Source organism: Myotis yumanensis, unplaced genomic scaffold (assembly GCF_028538775.1).
Source record: "Myotis yumanensis isolate MYYU_CA2020_CCGP unplaced genomic scaffold, mMyoYum1.0.hap1 SCAF_19, whole genome shotgun sequence".
Taxonomy (NCBI): domain Eukaryota; kingdom Metazoa; phylum Chordata; class Mammalia; order Chiroptera; family Vespertilionidae; genus Myotis; species Myotis yumanensis.
Window position 1 is genome coordinate 18,042,539 of NW_027223770.1, and position 26,712 is coordinate 18,069,250.

General features: G+C 39.7%; 1 protein-coding gene across 4 annotated transcripts in view; it reads right to left on the reverse strand.

The window, feature by feature from the left end:
- Positions 1-436: 436 nt before the first annotated feature.
- ZBTB44 (zinc finger and BTB domain containing 44) overlaps positions 437-26,712 on the reverse strand; it is a 37,756-nt gene continuing 11,480 nt past the window's right edge. The window contains exons 2-6 of one of the 4 annotated variants that reach the window (XM_070400023.1): positions 18,410-19,483; positions 7,884-7,968; positions 5,555-5,664; positions 4,179-4,479; positions 437-1,882 (exon numbers count right to left, since the gene is read on the reverse strand). In XM_070400023.1, coding sequence (XP_070256124.1) covers positions 1,600-1,882; positions 4,179-4,479; positions 5,555-5,664; positions 7,884-7,968; positions 18,410-19,427 — 1,797 coding nt within the window. In that variant the 5' untranslated portion in view covers positions 19,428-19,483 and the 3' untranslated portion in view covers positions 437-1,599. Of the gene's footprint in view, positions 1,883-4,178; positions 4,480-5,554; positions 5,719-7,883; positions 7,969-18,409; positions 19,484-26,712 lie in introns of all 4 variants that reach the window. The other 3 variants (XM_070400022.1, XM_070400021.1, XM_070400024.1) reach the window with 3 other exon arrangements.

A 26,712-nucleotide genomic window follows, 5' to 3' on the forward strand; every position in this document is an offset into this window, starting at 1 on the left:
TAATCAGGTGCTTTCATAATTATTAAACTTTGGGTATATACATAGTTACTCAAAGTTCATTGTTCATAAACTCATGAATATTCCAGATCAAGGTAAGTGATGCTTTAACTGGTCCTAGATGAAAAGTATGTTCCAGCCTAGAGTATCATATAAATTCAGCTATAAATCAGAAAGTTTCATTAGTTAGCAGCAAAAAGGTGATATTCATTAAGATTTTTAGTTTTTCTTTAGTTTTAACTGTTTCCCCCCAGATTTCTGAGTCATAGACCATCATTCTATAGACTATCCTCATCTTTTACATTATTGCTTACACTGTGTAAAAACTACACTAACTGATTTTAATAAACTTGGCAACGTCTAAAAATATTTTGGGACAAGGATAACATATCACTGCCATATGGAGTTTTTGTAAACAATCTTAGCTGGGTTAAGAACATAGTCTTAATATAATTTTTATTTTGTCTAAAACAGCACAATAAAAACATCCCCAACAATACATAAACCTACATATAAAATATAGAATATCTCCAATATTTTTCCTTTATATAGTATCATGACCGCATATGCAAGAGAAAGTATTGTGGGTGGGGAAAGAGGAAACTAATTTAGGCAGTGACCTAATTAGTCAGACATTAACATTCAAAGACCAGCTGGACAACTTCAGCTAGAAAAGTAGTATTATAAAGAGCTCCTATGAAATTGGAATTTACGTACTACATTCTCCATTCCTGGTCACTTCATGCATAGCTGGACTATTCTCAATCATGGTTTTTGCCTTCTTTTGTAGAAGAAAGGTAAGATTATTTGGAGGACTGGTTCTATAAAGATTCAGGGAATGCCTATCCCAATATCAAATTTTCACCATGAAATATCAGAATAGAAAGGACAAAACTTAAAAAAACACACCCAGGCCCAGGCCACATGGTTCAGTGGTTGAGCGTTGACCTATGAACCAGGGGGTCACTGTTTGATTCCTGGTCAGGGCACATGCTGGGTTGCAGGCTCCATCCCCAGTGTGGGACATACAGGAGGCAGCTGATAGAAGCATCAATGGTGAGAGAGAATCATCTATCTCTTTCCCTCTTCCTCTCTGAAAAAAAAAAAAAAAAAAAAAAAAGAGTATCTACCCTAATTATTTTTTAAGATAGCTTATCATAAATACTTCCAGAAACAAAAGGCCTTACAAAAAAACCTCTGTACAGCGTCCGGTGTACAGGAGTAAACATCTATCCGGGCCATCTGTCACATTCCTTTTAGTAGTTTGTTTCTGGTGTGCCCTTTCATCTCAGGAAGATCAGCATTCACCCGATTCCTTCGTTACCTAATGATCTGTTGTTAGTCTACTAACAACAATGCAAGGAGAAACGACTACATGTTTTAAGTCAATTGGTTCTCCTTACACCCAACAATGTATTATATTTCGACACCATGTTATTGTGTACTTACAGAAGCAATCTCCCAGTCATGAATTGCAGGGTTCACAAAGTAAAAAGGAAAATTCTTCCCCAAAACCTTTTTAAAAAAATTAAATTAAATTTAAATGTACAAGACCAAGCACAGGCACTTCCCAAAAAAACAAAATGAAGCCAAACCATGGAATTACTCAATAGTTATAGAGGACAGCTCTGATTTGGGGGGGTCCTCTCCAGTGGCCTCGGCATAGGCACTGGTCTTGGGCTGCTCTGTCACTTCTTCCTCCTTTTCTGCCAGCCCGGTGAGAGACCCCAGGGGAAAAGTGCTTTCACAATTCTGGGTTGAGGAGACCTGTGAAATTACAGGCATTTGAACAGAGGAGTTGCTTTCAAAACTGTGTTCTCCAAGGTCATACTGAACAAGGGCCTCTTCTTGATCGTGGTTTAAGTAGTCCGGTACTAGGAAATCACTAAGAGGCAAAGGATGAAACAGAGAGTTAATTCTCAAACCTGTAGTAAACAAGACACAATAAAAAGACCTAGTTTATAAAACAAGATCAGGATGTTTTATTTCTCCAATTCTTGAAGATTATATTTAAGATTTTAGTCCTAGTCAGTTTGGTTCAGTGGATAGATCATCAGCCTGTGGACTGAAGGGTCCTGGGTTTGATTCTGGTCAAGGGCTCGGACCTCGGTTGCAAGCTTGATAATGGGCCCTGTTTGGGGTACGTGCAGGAGGCAACCAACTGAAGTTTCTCTGTCTCTCCCCGTCCTTTCCAACCTCTAAAAATCAATGGAAAAATATCCTCGGGTGAGGATTAACAACAAAAATTAGGAATTTAACTTTTAAATTGTCCTAAATATGAACCTAAGCACTCTATTAAAACCAAAGTATATCAACTCTCACTACCACCAATAGATAAGATTCAATGTCACTTCTCGTTTTATGTAGACAGTTTCTATTAAGCAAAGATCATTTGAGTAAAATTATGTTTAACCTTTCTTGGACTATATACTTATTAAAAAGTATATGAGCCCTGGCCAGGTAGCTCAGTCGGTTAGAGCATTGTCCTGATACGCCAAGGTTGCGGGTTCAACCTACAGTCAGTGCACATACAAGAATCAACCAATGAATGCATAAATAAGTGGAACAACAAATCGCTGTTTCTCTCTTCCCCTCTTCCTCTCTAAAAAAATCTAATACATTATTACAATTGTACATTTGAATCAGAATCCTATGAGATTAGTTATATTTTAATCCTCAAAGACTATTGAGTTTACTAATATTGAAAGTACTTAATAGTCTATTGATATGACAAGTATTTAATTATTGAATGTAATATATACCAAAATTTACTATAAGTATTTTTGTAGTTAAAACAATATTATGAAATAAGTCTTATCTTAGAGGTTTTATTTAAACCTTTATTGCTTCATAATACTAAAATGTCAACTCGTACACTTAATAGTTATCAATACTGGACAGTTCAATTATAAAAAAATTAAAAATCTGCTCATAGGTACAGCACTTTCAGATGTCATGTGACACTTTCTAAAAACCCGTCAGGTTTCAGACACGCGACGTGGAGGACAGAGGAGTGGTTAATGGACACTATTTTAGTCCCAAACAATGTTTACTGTGACATGTATAATCGAGGTTCAATGATATGACCACTAGATGCTCAGAGTTAGAAATAATTACATTAAACAAAGTGAATGTCTGATTTGAAGAGAACAAAATCTATGTAGGAATATTTGGAATTTATTGAGAATATTTAAAAAAGTGGTTTAAGATTCATTTTATATGAAATTGAGCATGCCTACAGATGTATTAAAAGTAGACAACAGAATAGTGTATCTAGAGGGGACCTTAGAAATCACCTTCCCAGCTCACAGTTTATTCTTTTCTAACTTTCAAGCCCCTTCATTGGGAAAGTGACATACTCCATCAGGACAGCAGTTTGTGGCAAAGCTAGAACCTGATTTCCTCAGATATCCTATAAATCAGAAAGGCAATTCCATCATAAATTATTATTAAAAGCATGATGTTTTAAGCTGAAAGGAAAAAAGGAAAACCACTTGATCTAAATAATCATATCTATTATAATTGCTACTGCAATTTCTTTTATATATTCCTTTATATAGAACTATAAAAGAGAAATGCTCAAGAATTTTATTAACATCACTAAGTATCATCTGACATGGCAAGTTTCCAATAAGGTCCATTTACGATCCACTATAGAATTACTTTAACCTTATATATATCTCAAAACACAACAAAAAACACCAAAAACAAAAACTCAACAGGAGCCAGCCAGTGTTGTTCAGTGGTTAAGCATTGACCTATGAACCAGGAGATCACAGTTTGATCCTAGGTCAGAGCACGGGGTTGTGGCCTCAACCCCCATTAGGAGGTGTGCAGGAGACAGCCGATCAATGACTCTCTCATCACTGACGTTTCTCTCTCTCCCTTCCTCTCAGAAATCAATAAAAATGTATTTAAAACCTTAAAAACAAAATTAAAAAACCAAGATGAGTAGCCTATTCCTATAGAAAAAGATTCCTAATTTCAAAAATAATATTTTTAATTGTCTATACTTAGAAGATTCAGCAAAATTTTATCCGATCAGATTGGAGTATGGATTGGATTTTAAAAGGAATGTGCCTGGTTACCTGGCAGCCTGATAAAAGACAGAGCAGGCTGCCCTAGAAGCAGGAAGAGAGGTCAGAAAGCAGTGTTCCTGGGGGTCTCGCTGTGCACCTCACCTGCTCTGGAAGTAGTTTGCTAGCTCTGACGCTTCATGGTTCAGACTCCTCAGGTGCACGATTAAATTTCCAGAGTTGGTGAACATGGCGCCACATGTTTTGCACTCGTAAATCCGAGGCTTGCGGATAATGTGCCGGGAAACCCTCATGTGGTGCTTATATTCCCCGAAGGAAGTGAAAGTGGCACCACATATCTGGCACCGGAAACAGCGTTTACCTTCATGCTTTAGGCGATGCATCTTTAGCGAGTAAGCCCTGGTGAACTTTTTTCCACAGCGGTCACACTGAAATGGTTTAATTCCTATAAAATAAAATAAAATAAAATCTGAAAACAAAATTAACTGAAAGTTTATCAACCTCACAAATTTCTGAGTTATTATCATTCTGTAGCAATAGATAATTTGAGAAGACAAAAATCACCAGCAAAAATGAATTGCAATTTATTGTCTTAGGAAAGGTACAGAATATCTGAAGTCGCACCTACTCTTCATTCCTCGTCTCTGAGAAAAATAAGTAGAAGAAAAATCTTAACTTTTCTGAACATAAAACGATCATGAGAGAACTACCATGTGCTGACTTGGGTTTTTAGGTATTTAATGTATTAGTGATAGGTCATTATCACAGTTTTGGCAAAAATTTTTTAAAACCTTCAGAATATAATCTGTTGGTTTAACAGTCACAGGAAACTGGTATTAGTCACAGGACTGTCAGACGTTTCTAAAGAAGAGGAACATAGACAGCACAGCTGAAAACGACAGCAAAGATTTCTGACTTATCAGGCCGGTGTTTCACCTCCAAGAATTCTGCTGCCTTTCTGTGATCACTGAACTTAAGTTTCAAATCTGTTTTACACATCATTTATCCAAAATCTCTTTCACACTAAAAAAGGACTACAAAGCTAACCAGACAAGGCGCAGAGAAATTCAGGATTGCAGAATTAAAATTAAATTATTAAATATTAAAAAATCACTTTTTATTTCAAATTTCAAACTTACAGTGAAAACAGTACAAAGAACACTTACACCCTTTTAATGCAATCTGCTTTACAATCTGTATTTGTGCTTCTATATTTCACATACACACACACACCAACACACCCAGCATTTTTGACTTAGGTTACACACATACTGCGCTAAGCTTTAACACTAATGCTATGCCTGTGGAAAACATACTACAGCTTCTGACACTGCGCTATTTCAACAATAGACCTGGGCTTATCTGTTCTCATTTGACTTCCCTGTATCTTTCCTAAGAAAATGTATAGATACCTATACATTTTTAGACTAAAAACCACCTGTTTGCTATTTTTAACTGGGATTCCAAAATAAAATGTTTTAGAGTACTCATTCATGCCACAGTAGGGAAGGTGACGTTACCTGAGTGGATGAGCATGTGCTGTTTTAGGTTCTGAATTCGGGTGAATCGCACCCCACAAGTTGGACATTGAAAAGGTCTGTCCGGACCATTTGGGCTGGGCCGTTCTGTACTGCTGGTAGAAGGAGCAATGTAGAGTTGGTAGGGATACTGAACATTTTCCAATCTAAAAAACAGACCAAAGAAGGCAACCAGGCTCTGATTTTTAAGTTGAATAAACATTACTCCACAACATTTAAGTGAACAAACGAAAAAGCACTTAAAGATTTTGGAAATAGTTTCACTGTTAGATGACAAGTTTCATTTGCAGCAATATGAAAAATGTTGTACAGAATGGCCAGTATCTTAAGCAAGGATATACAGCCATAGAACACACCATAAACACTTTTACTTCAAGGATATTTAATCTTTCTAATTCTTTCCTTCCTACTGCTGCTTTAATTTAGGCTCTCATCAATACAAGGCTGAATTAATAACTCCCTCTCTTTAGGCCCACAGGCCTCTAATCTATCCTTCTTACTGTTTCACAATGATTTTTCAGATTCAATCAGCCACCTTTTAAACTCCTGCAAAGGTACAGTTATCTTCAGAATAAAATCTAAACCCTTTTGCAAGGCACTCTTTATGACCTGAGTTCTCCAGCCTCACGTCTTGTCACAGTCCCCAAACACACCCTATACCAAGCTGTTCCTCCTACTAGTTCTCTCAGTGCTGTGCTTTTGTACACTGAACTTCCTCTATTAGCCTACCGTCTTTGCCTAGATTAACACCTAGTCATTTTATGAAATGTGGTAAAGTTGCCTCCTCCTCCCGGAAGCATTCTTCGATTTATCAGAGGCTTAGGTTAGCTACCTTCCTATGCAGAGCAATAGAACCCTCTGCAGAGCACTCGAGATTATGTTTACTTTGCCTATCTTCAACCTCTCTCCCTTCCCACAAACTGGTTTGAGTCCTCTGAGGGCAAGGACTACACATTTCATCTCTAGTATCTCTACCACTTACCACAGTATCTAGTATAGAACAGACAACCATTAATGTTTGAAATTAAGGAATTTAGGCACATTTACATTTGTTTACACCTTCATTATTTATTCAGATGACTGGTACCTAACCTGCTATGCCAGGTTCAGCTGTTCAAGAACAATAAACCTTGTTTGCAGTCTTTGAATGCTTCAAGTTTTCAACACATACAATTTTTAAGTCTGCCCTGGGCTCTCTATGAGGAATTAATTCAGTGGTCAAAGACAATACTCAAGAAAATGATCAGAATGAAGAATTAAAATAGGGTAAACCAATAGTGATAAGTGCAGCTTTATTTTAGACTGGTGGCTAGAAAATGCTCCCTTGAGAACTGAGGAGTCCCCAAAGCAGAAACAAATATTGACTGTCCCCTGAACCAAACGGAGATCTATATGGCTAGAATGTAGTATGCAAGGAGAATGGTCTGAAGGAAGTTGGGCAGAAGTTGTATCATATGGGGCTTTAAAGGCAAGGAGTTTAGATTTAAGTGTGAATCTATAGGAAACAAGATCATTCCAGCTGCTACATGGAGAATGACTGGAGTAGGGCGAGAATGAAATCAGAGTAGTCAAGGCAGAGGATGGTGGTGACTTGGGCTCGGGTGGTTGTAGCAGAGATGGAGGAAAAGTGGACCCGTGAGGGATGTTTTGGAGGCAGAGATGTGAGGACTTGTTTAAGGATGAAGTATGGGGAGTGAGGGGAAGAACAAGTATACTTCCTGGAGATCCTGCCTGAGAAGTTAGGGGAACGATGAAGCTGTCTGAGGGGAGCTAGAAGTCTTGAGTTCTGTCCTGGCCACGGTTAAGTCTGAGATGCCCCTTACTCATCTATGTGGAAACATGGAGCAAGAGGGTCAATCTGAAAGTAACTTGGAATAATGGGTATGTAGATGAGGGTTTGGCAACTATTTTCTGTAGCAGGTTAGACAGTAAATATTTCTGGCTCTGCACACCACATGATCTATTTCAATCACTCAACTCTGCGTCCACAGACAATATATAAACAAATATTGTGGCTATGTTCCAATAAAACCTGATCTGCAAAGGCTCGTGGGCTGGAACTGGCCGCTGGTCCATAGTTTGCCAACCCCTGATACAGATACTATTTAAAGAGATGGGACCGGGCAGTTTTAAAAATGCTAAAAACTGCTGTACAGGTGGTTTGATTTATGATGTGATAAAGCTACCTTGTTACTCTGAGAAATATACTAAAATGAGGTCCCAATGAACTTATTGTGTAATCCCAGATAAAAGACTTAAGAATTGCAAGCACAGTCCTTAAAAGAAAACAACCTACTATGTTAGTACTAACCGATCATCGTCATCTGCGTGAGCATTGGTGCTGGAAGTGCTTTGAAGCGTAGGTAACCCTTCGGTGACACCTTCATCTACCGAGCCTGAAAATAAAAGAAGACAGGTGTCAGTACTGTGGTGAAAATAAGCCAAGACACGAATTGCAAGCTGTAACTTTAAGCCTTTAAAAACAGACTAATGCAGCGGTAGCCAACCGGTGGTCGCCGGACCCCTGGGGGTCCGTGAGGTCCGAAAGGTTGGTGACTGCTGGACTAATGTACGTGCATATCCTGAATTAATAAAAAGTGTTCTATAATACTTTAAATGTTAATGTGATTTTAAAAGAAATCACATGTAAGACAACAGCCTTATATTCCTTAAAACCTTTTAGGACTATTTCTTTGATATAAATGTTAGAGCAATTCAAATGTAAACTAAACAAAAATTCATGCAAAATTGAATGTTATAACAATCACTTAAGGAACCAGATGATTTTACTTTTTACGTATTTTACTGATTTGAGAGAGAGGAAGGGAGGGGGAGAGAGAAAGAGAAACATCGATCAGTTGTCTCCTGCATGCCCCCTACTGGGGATCAAGCCAGTCACTCGGGGCATGTGCCCTGACTGGGAATCAAACCATGACCTTCTGGTTCATGAGTTGAAGCTCAACCACTGAACGACACTGGATGGGCGACAATTTTTATTTTTTTTAAATTTTATTGTGGCTCAGCCAGTGGGGGACATGTATGAGGCAGCTGATTAATGATTCTCTCTCATCACTGATGTTTCTATCTCTCTCTCCCCCCCTTCCTCTCTGAAATCAATTAAAAAAATATAAACTTAATGGCATTAAAAATGTTATTGTGACATACAACTTACTGTACATACAACTTTTACACAGAGCTAAAAATTAGCTACAAAGTGAGCACCTGTGTAGTCTCCACACAAGTCCCCCTAGACCACTGCCAGCAGCCTAGCAGTCCCCATTTACTCTTCCCGGGCAAGCCCTTCCTTCCAGGAGGCAACCAGGATCCTGACTTTAATGGTTACCATTTCCTTCCTTTTTCTTGACCCTCTTCCTTTTAAAAGTGATTTCATCTCAAATCCAGGTACCCATAAACGGGGGGTCATTTTTGCAGGAACACAGCCATGTGCCACCATCTACCATGTCCCATCACTACAATGGCAGAGTGGAGTCATCGAGGCTGCAATAGAGACCATGTGGCAGCTAAGTCTAAAAATACTACCAGTGCCCTTTAAGAAAAGTCTGTCGCTCTCACCATAAATAGTATAGTTCAGTGTTGTCTGACTGTAAACTTATATAAATTGAGTCACATTGTATGTATTCCTGTGTCTTGTTTCCTTCAAGTCCATAACATGTGGACTTACCCATGTTATCACAGATAAGTGAAATTTAAAAGTTGCTGTATGACATTCATAACCTATCTATTTTTTAATTTTTTAGTATTAAACCATCTGCAAGAAAAGCTACTAAGTTACAGTTCCCTAAAAATAAAAAAGGATATGGACAGCAAGGTAAGAGTCCCTGGCCTCTGAGGTTATTAATAAGTCAGATATTCTTCTGAAGGTACTGTCACCCCCCCCCCCCCCCCCCCCACACACACACACATTGTCTCTATAATGTGTCCAGCTTTGTTTCTTTTATTATTCTTATTGGGATTGGCTGGTGTCTTTCATCAATTCTGGAAAATTCTCAGCCATTCTCTTTTCTCCCAGGACTCCCGTCAAACCTACGTTTGTATTGTCCATAACCCTTACTTTCTCCACTGCTGTCTCTACCACTGCTCTGTGATGGTTAATTTTTATGTTCACGGTACTGGGCTAAGGGACGCCCAGAGAGCTGGTAAAACATTATTTCTGGGTGTGTCTGTGAGGATGTTTCTGGAAGAGATTAGCATTTGAATCCGTAGACTGAGTAAAAAATCATCCTCACCAATGCAAGAGGGTAATCATCCCATCCCTTGACCAATAGAACAAAAGGGTCAAGGAGGGCAAATCTCCTTGCTTGAGCTGGGATGTCCATCCTCTCCTGCTCTTGGACATCAGCTCTCCTGGTTCTCAGGCCTTTGTGTCTGTACTGGAACTACACCACCAGCTTACCTGGGCCTCCAGCCAGCAGAGGTCAAACTGAGAGACTTCTCATCCTCCATAACCAGTCAGTGACTCCCTCCTAATAAATCCCTATGTATCTGTATCTGTCCTCTTGGTTCTGTTTCTCTGGAGAACTCTAATACAGTCTCTTTTAACTTCCGATTCACCAATTCTCTTTTTTGCTAAGTCCAATCTGCTGCCAAAATGTTGACTTTTTTATTTTGGTCATTTTTTTTTCTTTTCTAGAAGTCATCCCCCACAAATCTGCTGTATTACTTTTTAGTTTACTGTTCTCTGCAATCATTGTTCAAGCTTGCCTCTTTTGTTAAACATAGTTAGCATGTTTGTTTTATGTCTCTTTATGAAAACCATGCCAATTTATCTCTCTGCCTGCTTTTTCCTGCCGGTTCTCCGTCTGCCGTGTTTCCCTGTGTGCCCTGGTTGTTTCTGATGTAGTTATCACCCTTGAAAATGGTTTGCAAGGAACTGATTTGCTGAAGTTAGGATGAATATGTCCCTTTTCAGAGAAGCTTTATGTTTCCTTGTGTTCGGTTCCTAGGGGGCACTACCTAAACCACATTCACGGAGATGCAAATTTGCAGGTCTTGGTGGTGGCCACGTCCCCCTTTTTTTGCTTTTTATCTTCTAGTCTGCACAATGCCAACACAGTGTTTCTACAGTCCCCTGGAGGAAGGGGAGCAGGTACTGGTATAGAACTTTGGGGTTCCTACTTAATGTAGAGCAACTGCTCTAAGAGTTCACAGCTTTCACATCCTCTGGGTCTTGGCTTCTATTTCCCTCACTCTTAGAGTTGAGTTGATTTGTGTTTTGGTGGGGAACCTTTTTTCTGCCAAGGGCCATTTGGATATTTACAACATTTGCAGGCCATACAAAATTATCAACTTAAAATTCAGCCTGCTATATTTGGTCAAACATTTAATTAACTTGCCCCTAATGCCTTGGCAGGGCCAGACCAAAAGATTTCAAAGGCCTTATATGGCCCACGGGCCAGACATTCCCACCTGTCTTAAGGAAAAACTGGTTTTAGTGCTCTGGTATCTACTTATCTCTCCTTTAAAATTAAGCATCTTTTCAAATACTTTTAAAGTACCTTTAAAAAATCATATTGTTTTTAGTGTGAGAGTAGACTCACAAAAATTATCAAGAACACCAATTATTACACAATGTTCTAACACACTGATAGAGGTTTTTGAAAGGAGACAAGACTATGCATTTTTACATTCAACCCCAACTGTGCCCTCACTATTCTGACCACCCTCTATCTCACTCTTACTGTTGTGTGCTTAGCATTCTATGCCTGTCTTTCCTTTTACTCTTTCCCTTACTGTCAAAGACATTTATGCTCCCCTGCCCAATATGCCTACTCATCCAACTTATTCCTGATCCTTCTGATTTGTTGTTGATTAAGGAGTGGGTTTGGGGGCTGGATAATGTGCATTTCGTTTAGAAAGACCTGTTGACTTGTCAATATCATACCATTTTCACTTTTCCTTTAAAGAGAAGAAACTAAAGACTAACATTTCCATCTGTCCTAGGATAAAAACTGGAAAAATCCCAATATTTGGACCTGGTCACCATGGAGACACAGACACACACACACACACACACACACACAAAATCCTGCAGTTATTCAGAATACAGGCAATATGAAATCTTACAGGCAAAGACTTGCAAAAAAGGCCTGGAGATATGATTAGGGCAGGCTAGGAAGACTGATCTAGACATTTGCTTCTCACCATCAGGCAAGCTACACAGGCGGGAGTGGGGTCTTGGTGAGGTGAAAAAAAACCCCCACTACCCTTTGGATTAATTCTCGCATTGTCAAGAATTGGCTTAAAAAACTGGTGAAAAAACTAAAATGGAGCACAAGGTAAGTCTTGCAGGTGGTCTCCCTTAAAAGAAGGCTATTTCCACATTCTAAAATATCATCTAAAGTTTGGCCTCTAGATCCCCAATTTGATCGATAGTGAGCAAAGGGCATTCTCCTCTCCCCCATGGCTATTCAATGAGCCAAAAGCTAAAACAAAAAAACACTCTAAACTAAATTAAGAGTTTAACAAAATATACTTTTAGAATTCCAACCATACTGTAGACATTATAACACAGTGTTGTATCACATGCAGCTATTGCAAAAATAAATCTCATAAACTCTTTTTCCTGAGATACTGATGGTTTTTACCAATGAGAAGTAATCATATGAATTGGAATTTTATTTGAACTGATGTAAAAGTAGGATATCCATTCAATGTTACTTTCTTGAGGTGATAATGATGTCTCCTAAATTATTAAAATGAAGATCCCTTTCTACACTCTGTGGATTCTGCTCTTGGTAACCGGGGCTAAGAATTCTGAACAGATCCTTCTCACCTTAATGAAACAGTAAAGCTGATTTATAAAAACCATCAGCTTTATATGATAAGGGCTATCTCATCAAGAGAAATGCTATGCTCTTCCACCAATAGGGAGTGCTGTTTATATAGCTTCTGCTGCATAAACTGACTCCTTACAAATACTCTTTTCTGGTGTGAAAAATAATCACAGTGGCCATTCACTACTGAGCATTTACCACGTGCGAGCCACTGTTCTAAATGCTTTAAATACAGTATTTCATTTCATACTCGAGGAAGAGAAAAAGCAGCCCTTAATATTTAGGAACTGGCCAGACATGGACACTGGGCCTGGTTTTTTTCCTGTTGGACATAAAACAATTTCACAGAACACCTGCATCAGACCAGGTCACATGGTCTGAAACAAAACACACAATTCTGTTTAAGCACACACAAAAACAATGTCAATGTGTAATCACAAAAATACCCAACATAAGCTACTGCTGTTTTAGGTTCACTTTGGTCTATATTCCTAGACATTTGTTAAGATAATCATAGAGCAGCGGTTCTCAACCTGTGGGTCGCGGCCCCTTTGGCGGTCGAATGACCCTTTCACAGGGGTCGCCTAAGACCATCCTGCATATCAGATATTTACATTACAATTCACAACAGTAGCAACATTACAGTTATGAAGTAGCAACGAAAATAATTTTATGGTTGGGTCACAATATGAGGAACTGTATTTAAGGGGCCAGAAGGTTGAGAACCACTGTCATAGAGTTATCTCTGCTTTCTGACATCACCAGTCCTGAGAAAACCCACTTTCTTAATCTTCCCTAAATCACCTAACTCAAACCCAAATCCAGTAAGTCCTTTCTAACATCTGCTGACTGAACCCTAAAGACCCATGGTGTATGAACTCAAGTAATGAACTCAACTTGTTTAATTACAGGTGCGCACCTGGTGCACTCTGCAACAAGGCATTGGCAGAAATGGAGGATCTGTGGAGACTGAGCTGAAATTCTTGTTGCCTTGCACGGGAACCTCAATAACAGAGTGCACATCTAAAATCCCTCACAGGGGAGGGCAGAAAGGGGGAGGGGGTGTCTGGATAAAAGAAAGTGAAAGGATTAGCCAAATAACATATATACATAATCCATAGACAGACAATAGTGCGGTGATGGCCAGAGAGATAGGGACATCTGTAATAGTATAAGCAATAAAAATAAAGTAAAAACATTAAAAAATAAAATTCCTGCCCTAACCGGTTTGGCTCAGTGGACAGAGCGTCGGCCTGTGGACTCAAGGGTCCGAGGTTCGATTCAGGTCAAGGGCATGTACCTTGGTTTCGGGCACATCCCCAATAGGGGGTGTGCAGGAGGCAACTGATTGATGTTTCTCTCATTGATGTTTCTAACTCTCTATCCCTCTCCCTTCCTCTCTGTGAAAAATCAATAAAATATACTTTAAAAAAATAAAATTCCTTTTGAGGTATAACCTGCCCTTAGCTGGGAGGTAAATCCAGGCCTAATTGAGCTCAAATATTTAACTGAAGTATTGGGTATATTTTGTTTTCCTAGAAAAAGCCTTTTGGGAATATTTTGGCTATCCAATCAGATTTGTCATTGTTCCCTGGTGGAACTGTTTTCCAACCTCCTAATACCTGCTCCTATGATGTCTCCCTACTGTGTTGACCCTTGTTTCCAAGAGGAATAGATTAAAATGAAAGGATGGACACAGTCCCAATTAGTTCATCTGAACTGGGCCTGGAGACTAAGTTCATAAGGTCTCTTGTTTTAGGTTCACTATTAGTGAAAACATTTCAAAACTTTGAGAGGTATGATGCAGACAAATCTGAAAATATGATGGAAATTAACAGAAGCCACATAGAAAAGACCACACATTGCATGACTGCATTTATATGAAATACCCAGAATAGACAAATTTATAGTGGTTGCCTAAAGCTGGCTGTGGGACAGAAGTGAGTCGCTGTCCAGGGGCACATGGTTTCTTTTTAGGGTGAAGAAAACATTATAAACTTAGATTGTGAGAATGGTTGCACAACTCTGTGAATGTACTTAAAACTACTATAGGATACACTTTAAATGGATGAATTTTATAATATTGTGGGTTTTTTAAAAATCCTCACCTGAGGATATTTTTCCACTGATTTTTAGAGAGAGTGGAAGAGAGGGAAAGACAGAGAGAAACATCTATGTGAGAGAAAAACATCAATTGGTTGCCTCCTGCATACGCCCTGACCAGAGCCCGGGCTGGGGAGGAGCCTGCAACCAAGTACACGCTCTTGACCGGAATTGAACCTGGGACCTTTTGGTCTGCAGGCCAACACTCTACCCATTGAGCCAAACCAGCTAAGGTTTGTATTTTAATGAAGATGTTTAGAAAAGAATCTTATGCCCTGGCTGGTGGCTCAGTTGGTTGAGAGTCGTCCCATACACTGAAAGGTCACGAGTTCGATTCCTGGTCAGGGCACACACCTGGTCTGTGAGATCTATCCCCAGCAGGGGGCGTGCAGGAGGCAGCTGATGGATGTTTGTTTTTTTCTTCCTTCCTCCCTAAAATCAATAAAAAAAATTAACCAAAAAGTTTTTTGTTTTTTTTTTAAAGAGCCTTATAAAGACTTCTTCAATTTTGTCTTTGTCCTCACAACTACTTTGCTTATTTGGTGTCATATGCCCACAAGCAGGCAGGTGGTTTTGTCTGGTCCCTGATCAATGACAACTGATCTTTAGCCAAGCACTGGAAATAGAAATTTACACAAGCATTATTCTTTTTGTTGTTGTTGATACCCTTTTCATTGATTTTTAGAGAGAGTAGAAGGGAGGGTGGGAGGGAAAAGGATGAGGGAGAGGGAAAGGGAGAGGAAGAGGGGGAGGGATAGGGAGAGGGAGAAGGAGAGTGAGAGGGGGAGAGGGGGAGAGGGAGAGAGGAACACCGATGTGACACATCGATTGGTTGTCTCCGACACACTCGCCCTGGAGGTAAGGAAAGAACCTGCAATGCAGGAATCAAACCCAATACCCTTTGGTGTATGGGCCAATGCTCTACCACTCAGCCACACTGGCCAGGGCACAAGCGTTATTTAAAAAAAAAATGTTTTTATTGATTTCAAAAGGAGGGAGGGAGAGGGAGAGAGGGATAGAAACATCAATGATGAGAGAGAATCATTTATCAGCTGCCTCCTGCACACTCCCTACTGGGGATCGGGCCCGCAACCCGGGCACGTAGGGACAAGCATTAATCTTATGGGCCATTGCAGTTCTCCTGAGTCATCTCAATCTAATACTGCACCTCTTCTAGACCAACATCTGCTTCTTTCGTGTTTTCTCACTGTAACATTAAGTGTTATACTATCTTTCAACTGACTCAATTTCCCAAGGATAATTTTCAGGAGGCCATCTGGGAGGGGGGCGGTTCTGACAGGAACAAGAGTGTTCATCTGAGATGCATCATCAACACTGGACCAACACTGAGGTGGGGATTTTAAAGGGTTGATGCAGTGGATGTTTCCAATGTATGGCTTCCAAGGATAGGAGGCACCAAGGATAGGAACCAAGCATTAGGGGACACCTTTACCTCCAATGAAGCCATGAGTTTGTTTGCTTATTATTTATTTATTTCTAGGGTGTATGGAGGCTTTCTTATGCTAAAGATCTATGTTGTAATGGCAGGAAAAAAGTTACTAGATTCTGTATTCCTGACTAGGGAAATCCCAACCTATTTCTCCAGTAGCACAACCACACATTACACTGATATTGCTAAAAGAAAAACAAGACTCCATAAGTTTTATCTTTTACTCAAGACTCTACACTGTCTTTATCCACAAACTTCAAGAAAAATAAAAAAAAATTAAAACTATAATTATCAAAGCACTTATAAACACACTTAACCTCCATGTACTGCCAAAGCCTTGAAGGTAGTAAGATAAATCCTCTCTAGGACCTGTATGTTAAAACTGAATTTCTTTGTTAAGATAATAAACTGTGGATTATCTAGAACTATTTATATGTCTGTCATTGGTGCTACAGATAATTATTTCAAGATAAATAATGAAACAATATCACAAAGTCCTTCTCACTTATAAAATTTTTTCTTGAACTCTACCAGATATTGGTAGTTAGTTACCTTTCTGAATAGCAAAACCCAACCCAATCTTATTTTTTCTATTTGCTATATTTAGTGCTTCTGTTTGCCCTAAACTGGGGGTATTAGATTTTATAGCCTTTTGGTGGGCAAATGGTAATAAAGAGAACTTAAAAAGAACAGGTAAAAATCTGCCTTGGCGGGTGTGGCTCAGTTGGTTGGGCTTATTCCATGCATTAAAAGGTTGCCAATTCAACATGCCCAGGATTGCGGGCTTGATCCCCAATACGGAATGTGCAGGAGGCAGCAGATTGATGTTTCACTTTCACATCGATGTTTTTTTTTCTCTCCTCAAAAATCAATTTTAAAAATCTTAAAACAACAAAAACCACAGGTAAAATCTAACTGCTGAGCCACACCGGCAAGGGCTGGACTTCCCATTTCCTAACATTTTATGCAATAAAAAATAAAATCCTGTTTGGTTTAAGCCATTGAATGCAATCCTAACTGAAACCAGTGTTCAAAGATCTTCACAACATGCTCTCAACCACGCATTTTATCTTACCTCCTATTATTTTCTACTAGAGCAGTGGTTCTCAACCTTCCTAATGCCACGACCCTTTAATACAGTTCCTCATGTTGTGGTGACCCCCAATTTCATTGTTACAAATTGAACATAATTAAAGCATAGTGATTAATCACAAAAACAATATGTAATTATATAGGTGTTTTCCGATGGTCTTTGGCGACCTCTGTGAAAGGGTCATTCGACCCCCAAAGGGGTCGAGACCCACAGGTTGGGAACTGCTGTACTAGAGGCCTGGTGCATGAAATTCGTGCACTGGGGGGGTGGGGGTGGGGGGGGGGGTGTCCCTCAGCCTGGCCTGCGCCCTCTCGCAGTCCGGGAGTCCTCAGGGGATGTTCAACTGATGGACATCCTCAGTGCTGCCATGAAGGCGGGAGAGGCTCCCGCCACTGCTGGCTGTGCTCGCCATCTGTGAGCCCGGCTTCTGGCAGAGTGGCACTCCCACTGTGGGAGCACACTGACCATCAGGGAGCAGCTCCTGCATTGAGCATCTGCCCCCTGGTGGTCAGTGCGCATCATAGTGACAGGTCATTCTGTCTTTCAGTCAATTTGCATATTAGGGTTTTATTATATAGGATTCTCCCACACTTCCATGCTTTGATACATTTTCAAAGAAATGTCATTCCCTTGTCTGGGCAAACTCCCACTTGACATCCAAGGTAAAAATACCCAGCATTAACTTGTTTTTTTTTTTTTCTTTGTGAACCTATAACACTTTGTTCATATCTCTTGCCTAACACTAACCATTGATTTACACATCTGATTCCTCAATTAGACTATTAAACCTCCTCTTTTTTTCCATATATTTTATTGACTTTTTAAAGAGAGGAAGGGAGAGGGATAGAGAGATAGAAACATCGATGAGAGAAACATCAATCAGCTGCCTCCTGCACACTCCCTAATGGGGATGTGCCCGCAACCAAGGTACATGCCCTTGACCGGAATCGAACCTGGGACCTTTCAGTCTGCAGGCCGATGCTCTATCCACTGAGCCAAACCGGTTAGGGCTTAACACCCCCTTTTTTTAAAACCATGTATCCCCAATGCTTGACCCATTACGTTTTCAGTAAATATTTTAATAAAGAATAAAACACTAACTGGACTTTTTAAAAACTGGGTGTTTTTTTTTGCATTGGAAGTAATCCATAATTCTTTCATATGTACCTGTATGTATCTTTGTCCCATCAGGCATTGTTCAACTATTTTTCTTTCCCAATGCGTAACTTATTAAAAAAATTATAGTACTAGTAGCAACATCTAAAAAAAAATCCAGTTATACTTTATTCTTCCCAATATTTCCTATACGACCCAGCACAAAACTTTAATCTAGTAAGTACTTAAAAATGCTTGAACTGATTTGATTATAGCAACATGAAAAACAGAAAACACTGTACCTATTGAGGAAGACTGTGGACTAATCAGAAGGTCCTCTTGGACTTGTTCACTTCCTGGCACTGTCTGCTGGTCACTCAGTGAACTCTGAGATGCACTGACGGGCTGGGGTACTTCCTCATGCACCTCCTCATCACTTAACCTTTCTACTTTCACCCGGACATCTTCTTCGGTACCCAGAGGCAAGGTCGTTTTTGTGCTCTCACAAGTCACAAAATCAGCCATTCTTCTGTCAGTCTCAGATGGGCCAGGTAGTTCTAAAGTCCGGGTGTTTTCTGCCTGCTTAACCTTGTCAGGCTGAATCCTTCGATCAATTCCAAAAGGAAAAGTCCAGGGAAAAGCTAAAGAAGAGTCAACTGGTTGACTTCTATTTTCTGAGTAGGAAGCTGAAGAATTCAGTATCTGGGGGGAGCTTGTCTGTGTGCTACACTTGACAGGACTTTCAGGTGACATAACGATGTAGCTTTTGCGCTTTCTCCGGGATTCTCGGCAGACGGGAATGGTTCTTTCTACCACGCTGCACTCTGACGACACGGGTGAAAGGCTTCCATCTCGAGAAGTGAAATTGCAGTTAGAGTTATTTTCTTGTCCAGCATCGAGACCCTTTTCCGGTTGGCTGTTGGGTGTATTCCATAAAATGCTTGATTTCATGAACTCTGAGCAGGTGCTAGCAACACTGAACATTTGCATATAGCTGGCTGCAGCCAGCACATCAATGATATTTTCTGTGTTAATTGACAGAGTGGCTGTGTAAGCATATTCTAGAAGGGGGATAAAACCAGTCACTGTAACATGATGTAAATCCAACACATTCTTGTCCTCATCCTCTGCTTGGCCTACAAGTTTAGTGCGAAAAAAATCACTGCAAGCTGCTAGTACCACCTTATGTGCCCGGAAGATTTTGTCCTGGACACGAATAGTGATGTCACAGAAATGTCCATCATTTCGCAGCATGTTTAGCTTTCCAAGCATTTCCTGACTGTGGGAAGAAGAGCTATGAGTAAATGTTTTCACACCCATCTTTTCCTTCCTCTTCTACAGATGCTCTTCAAGGATGCAAATGAATCAGGAATGACCTAAAAAATACATAAAATAAGCATTAATTGATAGTTTAGTAGTCATAATAGGTAATTTAGATAGTTTTCATGAAGCCACTATGCTAAATCAAAAAGCTAAAAGATGGTAGTGAGAAAGTTCAAGGTAGAGAATATATTAAACATTCCTCTACACATATATGGGCAACGAATTTTCAACTAAGAAGCCAAGAATAGGCAATAGAGAAAGGAAAAATCTCTTCAATAAATGACGTTAGAAACACTGGACAGCCATATGCAAAAGAACCAAACTAGACTATGATCTTACACTGTACACAAAAATTAACTAAAAATGAATTAAAGATTTGAATGTAGGACCTGACAATAAAATGCACAAAATAAAACATAAGCACTAACTAAGCTTATGGATATTGGTCTCAGAGATGTTTTTATGAACTGGACTCCAAAGGCAAGGGGAACAAAAAAGCAAAAATAAATAAATGGGACTACATCAAACTAAAGAATGTCTGCACAGCAAAAGAAGCCAACAACAAAACAGAAAGGCAATCAACCAAATGAGAGATTATTTGCAAATGATACTTCCAATAAGGGACTAATATCCAAAATAGACAAAACTCATTCAACTAAACAAAAAATCTGATTTAAAACTATGACCTGAATACTTTTCCAAAGAAGATATACAGATGGCCAACAGATTTATGGAAAGATGTTCAACATCATTACTTATTAGGGAAATGCAAATCAAAACCACAATGAGATACTATGTCACAGCTATTAGAACGCTATTATTTAAAAAAAAAAACAACACAGCAAGTATTGAAGAGGATGTGGAGAAAACAGAACCTTTGCATACTGCTGGTAGAAATTTAAATTGGTACAGCCATTATGGAAAACAATATGGAAGTTCCTCAAAATATTGAGAAGAGAACTTCCACATGACCCAGTAATACTGCTCACTTCTGGGTATTTAACCAAAAGTTTGAAAACACTTATTCTTAAAGATGCATTTATTCCTGTATTATTATTTAACTAGAGCCCTGATGCACGAAATTCAGGCACAGGTAGGTTCCCCAGGCCTGGCCGGCGATCAGGGCCGATCTGTGGGGTGACTAGCAGGGCAATTGGGGGGCCCCCGCTGGCACCTGCCTTGACTGGCCTGGGTCCTGTGGGCTGAGGACAGCTCCTGCATGGAGCGTCTGCCCCCTGGTGGTCAGTGGGCATCATAGCGACTGGTTGTTCCCCCATTTGGTCGATTTGCATATTAGGCTTTTATTATAGAGGATTATTGTATTATTTTCCATACAAACAACTATAAACCTACTTTTGCCCTACCCTGTATACAATAGAATATTACTCTGCAAAAACATGGATGGATCCTGAGTATTATGCTAAGTGACATAAATCAGATGGAAAAAAACAAGAACCTTATGATTTCATGCATGTGTGGGCTATACAATAGAAAGCCACAAACTCATCAACACACACAACAGAATGTGGTTACCAGAGGGGAAGAGTTGTCGTGGGAGGGCGAAGAGGATAAAGGGGGTCAGACATACAGCGACAGAGGAGACGAGAGCACATAACAGAGTACACAGATGCCGAATTATAATGTACACCTGAAATTTATATAATATCAACCAATGTTTCCCCAATACATTTAATAAAAAAGTAAGTTAAACCTTTTTATAAAAACTTCACATATAAACAAAATTTTCTAATTCCCTCTACCTGTCCCCCTAGCTGTCCAATCAGTGGAGTCTATGAGCTACTGTTTTAATGAACTGCCTAGCTTTAACTGCTTCACTTTTGATATTTTATTTGCCTGTCATGGTCTCTACCAGTAGGTGCGTTATTATCCCTGTTTGACAGAAAAGGGTTAATCATCTTGCTGAAGTAAAATAACTCTTAAGTAGCAGACCCAGGATTCAAATCCAAGCAGCCTTCTAGTCCTTATTTAACTTCAGTGCCATACACTGTCCCATTTAGGACATAAAGTGAATCAATGTAGGGGTTTAAGAGTCCAGGTTTTAGAATGTGATAGCCTACATTCTGTCTTCAACAATTCCTCAATGGTTGTTATGAGAACTAACTGAAATAATATATGTATTAAATGCATAGTATTTAGCACTTTGTGAATGCTCAACAAATAAAGGCAGTTTTTATTGTTATTTAGGTAACTAATACAATAAAACCTTTTCAGAAGTAAATTTATGTAAAAAAATGTTTAGTGATCAACTGACTGGATTTTCCTTAAAATAAAAGGTCAACTGGTTTGCCAATGTCAGATTTTACATTTATTTACTTAAAACATAAATAACTAAAATCCTCAAAACTTTTAATGTAGCAATCTAATTATGCTTCAGTTTTTATAGTACCTTCCCCTAACCACTTTTTATACCTTCTGTGTGAAATCGGGGAGGCTTTTATTAGCCCTTTGGTAAGGATAAAACTAACGCTCAGCTAAGTTAAGTGACTAACAAATGACAACCAAAGCTGGATCTGGGTCTTCTGACTCTTAAAACACAGTACTTTTCCAATGCAAAAACATACAGCTATGTACGCCAATTATTGTACCTAAGTTAAATAACTACAAAAAATAGTTGGTACTGTAATAAATGCAAAACAAAGCAATTTGGGGGAATGCTTTTGTAAATTTTCTCTAAATAAAAAAGGTATCAGTCCAGCCAGTGTGGCTTGGTGGTTGCGCATCAACCATGAACCAAGAGGTTGCCAGTCTGAATCCTGGTCAGGGCACATACTCAGACTGCTGGCTTGATCCCCAATGAGGGGCAAGCAGGAGGCAACCAATTGATGTATCTCTCTCATGTCAATGTTTCTCTCTCTCTCCTTTCCTCCCTCAGCTGGTAGGGGGCCTGAGGTGGGCAAGGAGGGAAACCTTTAACTCTGAATAAAGTTCTTGAAAATAATGTTACTTCCTGAAAGCGATCAGCAAAGTTATTAAGACTTGCCCTTCAAAGAGCTGGAGGGAGAACTAACCCTGCAGAATAAACAAGTGGACAGTGGAATTGACAGCGACCACTTCCAGGCTGGGTTGCATTTTGCGCTATGGGGTCTTTGTAGCGTTGCCTGCAATTTGGTGGGCTGTCGCTCTGGGGTGGTGGTGGGGCCTGTGTCCCCCTTGGGGGAAGCCGAATGTTGCTTTCCGGGCGCCAGGTCTGTGGCGCTGTTTCTCTGTAAATGGCCAGTGTGCATCATGGCAGCTCCTGGTTTGAGCTTTTGCCCCCTTATGGACAGTGCGTGTCATAGCGACCAGCTGGACGAACACTTTGCATATCAGCCATATAGTAAAGTAGAAAGTTTCCTTGAGTTCGATGGGCTGCTCTAGCGAATTAATTAAACCCAAGGAGGGAGCTGTTGGAACCTTTAATCTATAGCTGGTCCATAAGAAGATCAGGTGATAAACCTGAACTTGTGACCTATGGATCAGTAAGGGTGAGGGGGCAGCAGTCTTGTAAGACTAACCCCTTAACTTAAGAGGTTGATGCTATCTTCAGATAGTGTCAGAATTCAGTTAGACTGTAAAACACCCAACTGGTGTCAAAGAAATGTTTTTTGTTGTGGGGACCCTTCCTCCTACATTAGAATTGAATGCAGAACCCCCTTAGAGGGAAATTTACACCATTAAGAACTTGTATCAGCCCAGCCGGGTGTGACTCAGCGGTTGAGCATTGACCCAGGAACCAAGAGGTCACTGGTTTGATTCCGGGTCAGGGCATATGCCCAGGTTGCGGGCTGGATCCCGTGTGGGACGTGTGAGAGGCAGTCAATCAATGATTCTCTCTCATCATTGATGTTTCTATCTCTCTCTCCCTCTCCCTTCCTCTCTGAAATCAATAAAAATATATTTTTAAAAAAACCACTTGTATCACAAAATGAGTAAGGTCTCAAATCAGTAATCTAGAGCTTCTAATTTGAGGCTGGAAAAGCCCTAGCCAGTGTGCTCACTGGTTAGAGTGCCAGTCTGTGAACCGAAGGGTCATGGTCTAGATTCCTGGCCCTGGCTGGGGTGCATGTAGGAGCCAACCAATCGATGTCTGTCTGTCTGTCTCTCCCCCTCTCCCTCCCGTGAGGATTAACAACAAAAATCTAGAAAAGAACAAAAAAACCAAACCAAGTAGAAGGAATAAAAACAAAGATAAAATTGAAAATAAAAACAGAAAAACAAACAAACATTTGGTCTTTAAAAAGATTAATAAAACTGATAAAGCTCTAGCAAGATTGAAGAAAAACTGACAACAGGAATGAGAGGGTATTATCAATTGTTGGAAGTGTCCAGCTTAGGATCAAGATGGAGTCACTTATGATAAGTTCAACAAACTGGAACTTAACTAGGTTTCTATGATTGGCTCTCCAAGAAAAGAAAGGCCTAAGCCAAACAGTCAGCACTTGCTTGCTCAGTACAAGTTACCTAACTGGACTGCAAGACATCTCTTCTCTCCATATAAGGAAAGTAACCCTGCTCTACCCAATCAGCAAATGCCCAGTGTAACTTCCTTGCTCCTACTCACTTTGGTCTATAAGCCTCTCACTTCATATGACTCTTTGAGAGCTCCACTCTATCTCTAGACTGGATGCTGCCAGATTCATGAATTGCTGAATAAAACCAACCAGATCTTTTCAAAATTTATGATTGTTGTGTGTTTTTTCTTTAACACATTACCGATATAAAAAGCATAATGAGCCCAGCCAGTGTAGCTCAGTGGTTGAGCATCAACCTATGAATCAGGAGGTCACGGTTCGATTCCTGGTCAGGGCATATGCTTGGGTTGTGGGCTTGATCGCCAGTGTGGGGTGTGCAGGAGGCAGCTGATCAATGGCTCTCTCTCATCATTGATGTCTCTATCTCTCTCTCCTTTTCTCTTCCTCTCTGAAATCAATAAAAAAATATTTTTTAAAAAAAGCATAATGAGAATACTACAAATAACTATACACCCATAAAGTTGACAATAAAGATAAAATGGACCAATTCTTAGGATAAGCACACACAAAATTCAACCAAGATGAAATACATAACCTGAATGAATAATCCTATAACTATTACAAAAATTGAATTCATAACTAAAATCCTTTAAAGAAGAAATCTTCAAGACCTAGATAGTTTCACTACAGAATTCTACCAAACAACAACCATACAATCTCTTCCAGAAAATAAAAGAACACTTCTCATCTTATGAGGCCAACAGTACTTGGATATCAAAGCCAGACAAATCAGTACGAAAGAGAAAACTACACAATAATATCCATTGTGAACACAGTTGTGAAAAGCCTCAACAAAATATTAGTAACATACTTACTGGTTGAACACTGGATGCTTTCCCCTTAAGATCAGGAAAAAAAAGGGGGAAAAAACAAAAGGTATATATATATATATTGGAAAGGAAAAAAATATAGAAACTGTTCCTATTTAGAAATGATTATCTACACCCAAAGAATCTTAAAAACAACACCCTCCTAGAGCTAGTAAGTGATAGGATACAGGCTACCATAAAGAAGTCAACTGTAGCCAAAACCGGTTTGGCTCAGTGGATAGAGCGTTGGCCTGCGGACTGAAAGGTCCCGGGTTCGATTCCGGTCAAGGGCATGTACCTGGGTTGCAGGCACATCCCCCGTGGGAGATGTGCAGGAGGCAGCTGGTCGATGTTTCTGACTATCTATCTCTCTCCCTTCCTCTCTGTAAAAAATCAATAAAATATATTTAAAAAAAAAAAAAAAAAAAAAAAAAAGAAGTCAACTGTATTTTTATATAGTAGCAATGAACAATAGGAAATTTAAATTTAAAAAATCAGGATCACTGGGTCAAATGGCAGTTCCTTATTGAATGGAACCCGCAAACTTTCGGTGTATGGAACAACACTCCAACCAACCGGCCAAGGCAGAATTTTATTCTTTTTAAAAGGCTACACAATAGGCTTCCATTGTATTATATTTTGTTTATTCATCTGTTGTTGACATTTGGTGTGTTTTTTTTAAAAATATATTTTATTGATTTTTTACAGAGAGGAAGGGAGAGGAATAGAGAGTTAGAAACATCAATGAGAGAGAAACATCGATCAGCTGCCTCCTGCACACTCCCCACTGGGGGTGAGCCCGCAACCAAGGTACATGCCCTTGACCGGAATCGAACCTCGGACCCTTGAGTCCGAAGGCCGATGCTCTATCAACTGAGACAAACCAGTTAGGGCTGTTTCTTTTTTTAAAAAAAATATTTTTTTAATTTCAGAGAGAAAGGGAGAGGGAGAGATAGAAACACCAATGATGAGAGAGAATCATTGACTGGCTGCCTCCTGCATGCACACCCCACACTGGGGATCAAGCCCACAACCCAGACCCCGACAGGGGATCGAACCTGGGACCTTCTGGTTCATAGGTCGATGCTCAACCACTGAGCCACGCCAGCCAGGCTGGGTTGTTCCCACAGGTTTTCAGTCCCTTATTTAACTAATAAAAGCAAGGTTTATTAACAAGTTCAAAGAATCTCCAGGTAGAGAGAAGTATTGGAGGCCATTTAGTTCCATTGCCTTCTAATACTTAATCATTTGATGGAGGTCATCACAATCATAAAATTCTAATGTTTTGCAATATCATCTTGATTATAGGAGGCTACCACTTCAAACTGTTCATATTTCTCTTTTCTAAATTGGCAACTGTCATCAGTATTTTAATTAATTTACCCTGACACACAACAGACAATGTTCATATGTGTGATATACCTACATGGGCAAAGCAGATTTTAAAACAAAATTGTATAAATATATATCACATAAAATTTGCCTTCCTAACCATTTTTAAGTGTACAGTTCAGTGGCATTAAGTACATTCACACTGTTGTGCAGCCAGCACCATTACCTATTTCCAAAACTTTTTCACTGGCACGGCCAGATTTTGACAACACTCAAAAAAACTGCAAGGAACAAATGCAAACACAGACTTAATTTAGGCACAATGTTCCCTAGAGGATTTTACAAAGTGTATAAGAAATAAATTAATCCATTTAAACATATCAAAAATTTTCATCTATCTATTCAAATAAAAGCATAATATGCTAATTAGACCAAACAACCTTCTGGACGTCCTTCCGGACAAAGCTGCGGTGACACAGGCTGAGGCAGTTAGGGTTAATCAAGTGGGCAGGGGAGCAATTAGGGGGCCATCAGGCCAGCAGGGGAACAGTTAGGAGGCAATCAGACCGGCAGGCAGAAGTGGTTAGGGGTGATCAGGCAGGCAGGTAG